Source organism: Cnephaeus nilssonii (assembly GCF_951640355.1).
Source record: "Cnephaeus nilssonii genome assembly, chromosome: 4".
In the NCBI taxonomy this organism is placed as follows: domain Eukaryota; kingdom Metazoa; phylum Chordata; class Mammalia; order Chiroptera; family Vespertilionidae; genus Cnephaeus; species Cnephaeus nilssonii.
The window spans coordinates 77081516-77091707 of record NC_137075.1 but is presented as its reverse complement, the minus strand read 5'-3'; the positions used below and the strand labels follow the sequence as shown (position 1 = coordinate 77091707).

Sequence of the window (10192 nt, the reverse complement as noted above, 5' to 3'; positions counted from 1 at the left end):
TAATGGAGTGTTAACTTCAAAGGCTTGTTTTAACCATTTAAATGCTAAGCTCATGAGTAAACATTCTGTTCAAAAAAGTACAATTTAAACATTCACCCTCAACATATGAAAGTAATTTTATATTCTCAGCACTTCGTCTTTTAATTTAGCAAACAAGTCTCCAAGTGTTGGAGAAGTATATATTTTGTGCTTAACTTCGTTTTATTTTAAATAGTTATTACCTAATAAATTATGAACATTAAGCCCATAATGAGAAGGCCTATATTTCGCAGGAAAAACGCTGAGGAGTACTTGAAGGTTTTGGGTAATGCTGGTGAAGGGGGCACTGCTCTTACCAGCCATCTTAGCTTCTTCCAAACTCCTAGGGAAAGCTGTGACTCTAAACAGGCAACTAGATAAGGCAGAATATTAATGTAAAATAAAAACAAACATCTCCACAAATCATTTCTCTTGATATTAACTGAGTTTTGTGCAGAGTGTTCAATAGGTTACTTGTCCCTTTGCCAAACCTCCCATGATCCTATCCCATGAGCGGGTGACAAATGTAATAATTGATGCCCAGCTGTCATCACACTTAACATTTGCCCCAGGGGGCATCCTTGCATCTGTTGCAGATTTAGGGTTATTTTGGTATTACTGCAGTTAGATTTATTTAAGCAGCTGAACCCCTATTTGTATTTGGATCTATAATTTCATAAACAGAAAAAAGAGGGTACAAGAATGAGCTTACCAGGTTGATAGACTCTGGCTGACCCGAAGCCACATGGAAGGCCATGCCAGGTGGTGCCTCTGGGACCAGGCTAAGTGCCCAGTTTCAGGAAGGCATTAGTAGGAGTACAGCTGGGGTAGAACTGTGGGAAAGCACTACAGACATGGGGCCAGTTCCCCTGGGAGTGAAGGAAAGAGCAGGATTCTAAACATACTAGTTGTGCAAGATGGAAGATGAAGAAATTCCATGTCCCTGATGGAAAGCAAATTTATTTTATTGCTCCAGATAAAGGGGTGGAAGAAAGGGGATAAATAGCTAATCTATGCAGAGAGCCTGTTTCAAACTGTACCTAATTTATACAAGGTCACTTAATCCTCTCAACACAACCCTGTATAATTGGTATTAACTCCATCTAATACCTATGTGAAAGTGGAGGCTTAGAGAGGTTAAGTAGTTTCCCTAAACTCACTGAGATTTGAATCTAAGTCTTTCTAACCCCCAAACTTGGACTTTTTCCATTACACCATGCTGATCTCAGATTTGTCAAAGAAGTATCTTAACTCAAAAGAAAAGCTCAGTTGTCAATTTTTCAGCCAATTTCCTAAGTGGGAAGCAAGAGGCACCTGCAAAAGTGTGGATTTCCATACATGCAAATTGGCATTTTGCATGTAATTCCCTACTTTACATGTGCACAGGGATGGGATTACATTTTCACTGATACACCCTGGCTTTGGTAGGCTGCTAAGGTGCCCTTTATATAGAATACTCACGGGCAGGAGAGACCCAGCTTCTGGTTTCCAACCAGAAACAAGCCACATCACTGGGAAGACTGGAATGATTTATAACCTCCAAACAAAGTATGACATAAAGCATCAATATTTGTCATATTGCCAAGTAGAAAGTCACATGTTTTAGTGACAAACAAGAAAGCTCAGAGAACTTTCAAGTCCATAGCCAATCATCACAGTTCTATCTCATAATGCACAACAGAGAAAAATCACAAAAGTTTCTCGGAAAGGATTTGGAGTCAGGGCAAAGTACCAAATGGAATAATCCCACAGTTTTGTTATTGGTGATTGACGTTGACAACATTAGCCCACAAGCTAAGATTCAATTTTGTATATAAGCTTAACACATTGATTTCTTTAAAAAATAAACAAAAGATTGACTTAATATATTTAATAACATTAAACACTTCTGCTCTGTAAAATACACTGTTAAAGAGAATGAAAAAAGAAACAGACTGGGGAAAATCTTTGCAAAACACATATCTGATAAAGAACCAGTATACAAATGCTTAAAACTCAACAATGAGAAAACAACCTAATTTAAAAAACAGGCATAAGATCTGAACCTTACCAAAGAAAATACACACATGACAAATAAGCACATGAAAAGATGATCAACATCATATGTCATTAGGGAAATACAAATTAAAACAACAGAGAAACAACAACACTCCCATTAGAATGGTAAAAATACAAAACACTGTCAATACAAAATGCTGGTGAGGATATAGAATAACGGGAATTCTCAATCATTGCTGGTGGGAATGAAAAATGTTACAGCCACTTTGGAAGGCAGTTTGGCAGTTGCTTACAGGACTAAACATATTCTTACCACATGATGTGGCAATTGTGTCCTTTGGTATTAACTCAAATAAGCTGAAAACTTATGTCCACACAAAAACCTGCACAGTTTTATTCAAAACCACCAAAATTTGGAAGCAACCAAGAGGTCCTTCAACAGGTGAACAGAAAACAAAACTGTGGTTGTTCATCCATACAATGGATGTATATAAATGAGCTATTAAGCCATGACAAGACATGTAGTAAACTTAACTGCATATTGCTCAGTGAAAGAAGCCAGTCTGAAAAGTTAGATACTATTTAATTCCAACTATATGACATGCTAGAAAAGGCTCAGAGTTTTTATGAAGATAGTAAAATGATTAGTGATTGTCAATGCTTACATCAAGAGTGAACCCCAATGTAAACTATGGACTTAAGTTAATAATAATATTTGGCTCAACAAGTATAATAAATATACCACACTAATTCAAGATGTTAATAATATGGGAAACTATGGATGTTTTGGGGGTGAAGCCACATATGGGACTCTTCTTTCTGCTCAACATTTCTGTGAAAATTAAAACTACCCTAAAAAATTAAGTCTATTAATCTAAAAAAAGCAACAGACCCACAAAGAGACAAAGAAAAGACTGACCTAATACATTTAAGAGTATTCTGAGGTTGTTTCTTATTTTGATTAAAACTGCTATGAGCCCACTTTCCCTTGCCCACTCCCATGCTGTTCCACTTTTCTGTTAATAATGTTTACAAAAATGTTAACCCATATAAAGAGCATTCATCCAAGGTGCCTTCCAGAATTGTTCCTTTTTGCATATGGAGGTAAATTATTCTTCACAAGAAATAGAAAAAGTTATCTTTCATTTATTATTAATCCAATTAAAAATGATGAGGGCTAAACTAAAAGCCCCAACCAAAATTCCAAAGATGAGCAAAACAAAGGCCTGTGGAAAAAAGAAAAAAGATAAAAACAATTAGGGTATTTTTTTTAAATCTCCACCCTTCCCAATCATGTATGTTATAGCTCAAAATACATTATTTTTTATGTAGATAAAATAATTAGAAAATGACAAATTATTTCTTAAAATAGGATTCTTAAAAGAAACCAAACAAAAACCAACCTACCCCAAGCTTTTTCCATGAGAGGAAATCCTCTCTGCTAAGTTTAAGGTAAAACAGTCCTGGGAACACAAAAATCAAACATGTGGATGTGCTGGAACCTTTAAGCGGGAGGAAAAGAGAGGATGATTGCCAGACTCAGATTTTAGGCTGGATAACAAGTTTACCCATTTTATTATGTGGATCTTTTTGAAATATAAAACTTACCAACTACACCAAATACATTCTTAATGTCAGGGACATATATTGCAAGTAAGACAATGATAATATTGAGTGCTAGCGTGATCAAAAAATGGTGAATCCATGAGAATGGAAAATTGGAGAAAAACATCATCATTAAAGCTTTCCTTGCCTGTATAACATAAAGAGAAACAGATTTAAGCAAAGAGAAACTGTGAAAGCCAAAATACTCGCCTGGGGAAACATATGTACAGTACCGTAACCATGATATTCCTGTCCTCGACACCATTTAGTTTACAAAAGTATAGCATAAACCATTATCGTGTTTATTATTCACAAACTAAGAAATACATATTTCTGTGTGATCTTCATAAAAATTATTTTGCTTTAATTCTTGAAAAAATGTTCACATACAATTTCTTTAAGTTGCATAATTTTCAAAAGTATCAACAATAAACACTGTGTGATGAAATCTCGGAGAATCATTTTCATTAATTTCAACAGAAGAACAAAAGGTTTAAAAGAGAAAAGAAATCATGCCATGTGGAAGAAACACCATTTACTATTTTATTTTATATTATCTGTTTCACAGCATGTAAATATGAAAACTAATTCATGACACTTCCCACTGCTAAGGCAGGCAGCAGGCGGTCATGTCCACAAATGTTTACACAGCCCCTGCTGCACTCCTGGCCCTGCAGCCTGCACAGGGAGGGGGCAAAACTCCTGACGGCCCAGGTCGCAGGAACTCACTGTTTAGGAATTCAGGACTTCCATGCAGAAGCATTTACACCCAAAGCCTTTGTTTCCCTTTTCTCAGAAATTCTTAAGATTCTTAAGTATGGCAACTAAATGCAGAATGAAAATCTGTTCTGCCCTTAAACTATAATTCTAGAGCAAGTAAAGTTGTTTGACTTAGATTAAACTAGAATGTCTACATGAAGATAAATTTACAATAAACCAGAAGGAGCTTATTTTTGCTGACTTGACTTTTTCCTTTTCATGCATTCTTTTGGAAAAAAAACACAGAATACAGAATTAAAAAGGAAAAAAACACACACCAAAACCTTAGACGAACTATAGTCTCTAAATTGGAAACAATGCTGTGGGAAAGCATAAATCTAAACTAAATCTCAAAAAGCACAAATTAGCTTAGGGGCTCACTGTTATTTTTGTGCATTCATGGGTTATACGCAAGTATGAGGTCTTTGATCAATTACTTAACAAATGAATAAGATATACAAGACTAGATGTGATTCAAACATTCTAGTCTGCAAAGAATTAGTGTTGCCACATTAGGGAGCTGCTACACCAAGCAACAAAACCTTTAAGAGTACTTACAGGGAAGTGGATTAGAGGGACTGTCAAAAGCACAGCAAACAGTATGCATAACTTCACAGTCCTGACAACAACATCATGAGGCAAGTATTGACTATAATCTTGGAGTATATCAGACGCCACTTTGTCTGTAAATTTTAAAAAATAACAATAAGGATTACAATAAAAACTACTAAGATGTCAATAACATCAAAATTGTTTTCCTTTGCACAAAGGAATCTTAACAGATTTTGGATTCCCAGTCCCCACCCCATCTCTGGCCTTTTTCTCTCCTATGAAACACAGAGACATTAGTTAAATATCTTCTTGAAGCCCACAGCCTCTTCTTTTAATGACACTAGAAATCAGCACAGGCAGAACTTAAATTATGACAATAAAAAATATATAAAAATATCTCGTTAGAACTTTCCCACGGTCTGAAGGTTTTGAGTATTTATGTTGTTTGCTTTGTAAAGTGCTTTCACATGAATTTGGTCCGTGTGATAACCGGGCAGAGCTGGCACAGCTGTACACTTTTTTTTTTTTTGTACCAAAACCAATACCTTTTCCTCGATACCGCAATTTTTCTAGAGTCTCATTGAGTTGCGCGCATCTTACCAGCTTCCTCGACATCTCATCTGTAGATAATCTTTCATAAAAATTTTAGGGAACTGGCTTACTTAGCTAGCCAGTGTGGTAGTCAGTGACAGAATTTGTACATGCTAACCATGCCTTGCTCCATGGTGTTCTTCCACTCCCACGTTTTCCGCACCCCAAGACAGACAAGGTGTATCCAAGTGAGGGTATTCAGAACATTGCATATCACTGCCTTGTAGGGAAAGATCGATTTGTACTTATGAAAGAATAGTGCTTTTTAATTTGAGCGTATATGTTTTGGAAAGATGCTTTGGAGGAAATAAGAGACAAATCAAACACACCTCCGTTTTCAAGGATCTTAAAATTTAAAGGGCAGATAAGGTGAATACACGCACATAAATGATAGTGTCTAAGCACAGATACACACATAAGTGACAGAAGAAGGTCCAAACAAACAGCTATGGTGATTCTGAACAGAGAACGATAACTATGGCCTTGGAATGAGCAAGAAAGAAACCCGGGAAGGCTTGGGGAGAGTCACCATGATATAGTGGGCGGCAGGATGGTAGAGGGGGGCTTGAAATCTGGAACCGCACAGACTAATGTTCAAGTCCCACTACTTAATAGCAAATTAACTTTTGAGTCCCTTGGTTCTTACATCTGTAAAATGGAGACAATGATATGTTCACCTGTAGAGTTACAGCATTAAATGAGTTCATGCTTGTGTGTGACCCTCAAGTTGTGGGGAAGAGATCCTCGGAGCAAGGACCAGCACAGCAGACGTCCTGAGGAAGCAGCGGGAATAGGCAGCTGAGAAACTGAGATTCCAGAGGAGCCCGCGGCTGACGTAGAGGGGGCTGCAGTGCAAGAGCAGGGGGTGGTAAGGCTGGAAACGCATTTAAGACGCAGCAGTGGAACTCTTTCTTCAAGGTTTGGGCTCACTCTGGTAGAACACAGAGATGCCATGACTTAGGAAGAATAGTGTATTTTGATCTGAACTAAGCAGGAGGACAGATTGGGAGAAAGAGAGACCCGAAACAGGGATAACGGAAGGCAACAGTCATAATCACTGAAAGGGAATGAGGACTGGACTAGACTAGTGATAATGGAAAGGGGAGAGGAACTAATTGTCTAAATTATCAAAGATGTGCTTTACATCTTTGCAGGGTGGAACTATGGACTAAATAGGAGATTAAAGCTGAATTCTATTCCCAAATCTGTGAGATACTTGTGAGTTTTAGAGAAATATGGCAAACTGCCCCCACCCCCCGCTTTCTGAATCATAAAAATGAGCTATTAACACTTATTGCTTAACAACCTCATAGACTTTTTACATGGTCTGGTTATTTTGCAACATTTGGGCACTGGCCTGGCTTACAAAAGGGACACTTTTCCCCCCTCAACTTAGAATGCCTTAACATCTGCAGTCAGAGCCAATATTAGTAATCTAGGTACGTACTTATAGGTCTCTTCAATCTAACAAAATTTAAATATTAACTAAGCCTGGGGAGCGCTGTGACAGGACCCCGAGCAGCTCCAGAAGCCTGAAGAACTAGATTTATTATATATTCAAAATGGTGGTTACATGTCCACTTTCTACTTTCTGAGGATGAAACCCTTTCCTCTGAGCCAGTCAGTTCTGTGTTCTTAGCTAAGCCTTGCCATATGTAAGGAATAGAGCATGACACGCTTCTCTGGATTCAGACAAATCTCTACAAATCTCAGTAAGGATGGGGGGTGGTCTCTGTGAGTTGTGTCGGCTACTGAGGTCAGGAGGCTGTCCTGTTGAATACACACTGTCAAACTGGTATGAAGTTTCTAAAGATCACTACAGAGCAGCGGAAAGACCACGGATTAGTATTCAGGAGGCCTGCCACTAATCACTAATCTCGTGACAGGTCACCTCTTTGGGCTTTATTTATTTATTTTTTAAATATATTTTTATTGATTTTTTACAGAGAGGAAGGGAGAGGGATAGAGCTAGAAACATCGATGAGAGAGAAACATCGATCAGCTGCCTCCTGCACACCTCCTACTGGGGATGTGCCCACAACCAAGGTACATGCCCTTGACCAGAATAAAACTTGGGACCTTTCAGTCTGCAGGCTGACACTATCCACTGAGCCAAACCGGTTAGGGCACCTCTTTGGGCTTTAGATGCTCATCTATAAAATGAGTTGAAGCCTTAACTTGTGATAAGGCCTTTTGATTAAGGCCTCAGACTCTATTAGCAATTTATTTCCATAAGACTGAAGGCTATTGTTGTCCAGATAGAAATATACAAGATTTTCCCTGGTTATGATTAACAACCCCCAAACAAAACAGTGACTAGCAAATCAGTATCTGAATCTTCCTCTGTCTTTGGAAAAATTACTTTTCTTTATTTCTCTTTCTTTTCTTTTATTTATTGTGTGTGTGTGTGTGTGCGCGCGCTTTTTTTGTTAATCTTCACCCAAAGATATTTTTCCATTGATTTTAAGAAAGAGTGGAAGGGAGGGGAAGAGACAGAGAGAAACATCTATGTGAGAGAGACACATCGATTGGTTGCCTCCTGCAAGTGTCCTGACCAGGGCAGGGGATTGAGCCTAAAACCAAGGTACATGCCCTTGACCAGAATCGAACCCGTGACCCTTCAGCCAAACTGGTTAGGACTCCTTCCTTCCTTCCTTCCTTCCTTCCTTCCTTCCTTCCTTCCTTCCTTCCTTCCTTCCTTCCTTCCTTCCTTCCTTCCTTCCTCCCTCCCTCCCTCCCTCCCTCCCTCCTTTCCTTCTCCTACCTATATACCTACCTACCTACCTACCTACCATGTTATTTTTCTTAAATGTGCATTTCTCCATAATATAAAATGTGGATACTCTGAAGAATCTGCAGTGGTGGAGAAGGATTAAGTCCAAGACAACATAACAGTGTTACCTGATAATCAGGAAAACCCCTGTGTAGTAAAACATTACATTTACATGATGATTATAGAGCTCCTAAGCATCTCATGGTAATTTATGTAACTACTTCTCAAGCTATCCTGGAGATGTGTAGGCCATCTGAGGTTTCTTCCAATAGCTTTATTTGCCCATAGAGAGAAGAAGGAGGTCCATTTTTTAAGACCTTTTTTAAATGTTGAAGATCCATAAATATAATAATATTTGTGCCAGGTTTCAATTTTAATTTACAACTATACAACTATTCTGATAAACTAAGTTTTTGCAAATCCCAACAGAGACCCTGCTATCATATCTTTAGTTAAAAAAAAAAGTCTTACTGAGCTAAAGTCTATATAAAAACTAACAAACCAGCCCTAGCCGGTTTGGCTCAGTGGATAGAGCTTTGGCCTGCAGACTGAAAGGTCCCAGGTTCGATTCCGGTCAAGGGCACATGTCCGGGTTGTGAGCTCGATTCCCAGTAGGGGGAGTGCAGAAGACAGCCAATCAATGATTCTCTCTCATCATTAATGTTTCTATCTACCATATTTTCCGGCGTATAAGACGACTGGGCATACAGAAGATTTTCCTGGGTTAAAAAGTCGTCTTATATGCCGGAAAATACAGTATCTCTCCCTCTCTTTTCCTCTCTGAAATCAATAAAAATATATTAACCTTTTGCACTCAGATGTCGAGTGTGACTCGACACGGTTAGCATTAGAATAAAGGAATCGAGAAAAAAGCAAGCAAGTGCAAAGGGTTAAAAAACTAACAAACCAGCCCTAACTGGTTTGGCTCAGTGGATAGAGTGTCGGCCTGCAGACTGAAGGGTCCCAGGTTTGATTTCAGTCACGGGCACATGTCCAGTTTGCAGGCTCGATCCCTAGTAGGGGGCATGCAGAAGGTGCCCAATCAATGATTCTCTCTCATCACTGATGTCTCTAGCTCTCTTTCCCTCTCAGAAATCAATTAATATATCTATAATAATAAAAGCGTAATATGCTAATTAGACCAGACATCCTTCCAGACAACCTTCCGGACGAAGTTGGAGTTGCGAGGGAAGCCCAAGTCCCGAGTGCCTGCCGGCGGCCGGAGGGAAGCCTGGGTCCCAGGTGCCAGAGGGAAGCTGATGCCGGCAGCTGGGGGAAGGAAGGCCTACTCTTGCACAAATTTCATCCATCAGGCCTCTGATATATATATATATATATATATATATATATATATATATATATATATATATATATATATATATAGTATATCCTATCTAATAAAAGAGTAATATGCAAATTGACTGTCACTCCAACACAAGATGGCTGCCCCCATGTGGACACAAGATGGCCGCCACAAGATGGCCAGCAGGGGAGGGCAGATGGGAGGGGCCAGGCCTACAAGGGAGGGCAGTTGAGGGCGATCAAGCCTGCAGGGGGGGGCAGTTAGGGATGACTAGGCTGGCAGAGGAGGGAAGTTGGGGGCAACCGGGCCTGCAGGGAAGGGCAGTTGGGGAGAGGGACCCAGGCCTGCAGGGGAGAGCAACTGGGGGGGACCAGGCCTGCAGGGGAGGGCAGTTAGGGGCAAACAGGCTGGCAGGGGAGCAGTTAGGCATCAATCAGGCTGGCAGGGGAGTGGTTAGGGGGTGATCAGGCTGGCAGGCAGAAGCAGTTAGGGGCAATCAGGAAGGCAGGTAGGCGAGCAGTTGGGAGCCAGCAGTCCTGGGTTGTGAGAGGGATGTCCGACGGCCCGTTTAGGCCCGATCCGGGATGAGGCCT

The 10192-nt window shown here is 39.7% G+C and overlaps 1 protein-coding gene across 2 annotated transcripts in view; it reads right to left on the bottom strand.

The window, feature by feature from the left end:
• Positions 1 to 277: 277 nt before the first annotated feature.
• The window catches only part of SLC38A6 (solute carrier family 38 member 6), a 66589-nt gene continuing 56674 nt past the window's right edge, over positions 278 to 10192 (bottom strand). Inside the window, exons 13-16 of one of the 2 annotated variants that reach the window (XM_079767834.1) lie at positions 4939 to 5063; positions 3625 to 3769; positions 3424 to 3518; positions 278 to 3242 (exon numbers count right to left, since the gene is read on the bottom strand). In XM_079767834.1, the coding sequence (XP_079623960.1) occupies positions 3159 to 3242; positions 3424 to 3518; positions 3625 to 3769; positions 4939 to 5063 (449 nt within the window). In that variant the 3' untranslated portion in view covers positions 278 to 3158. The remainder of the gene's footprint in view (positions 3243 to 3423; positions 3519 to 3624; positions 3770 to 4938; positions 5064 to 10192) is intronic. The other variant, XM_079767835.1, reaches the window with a different exon arrangement.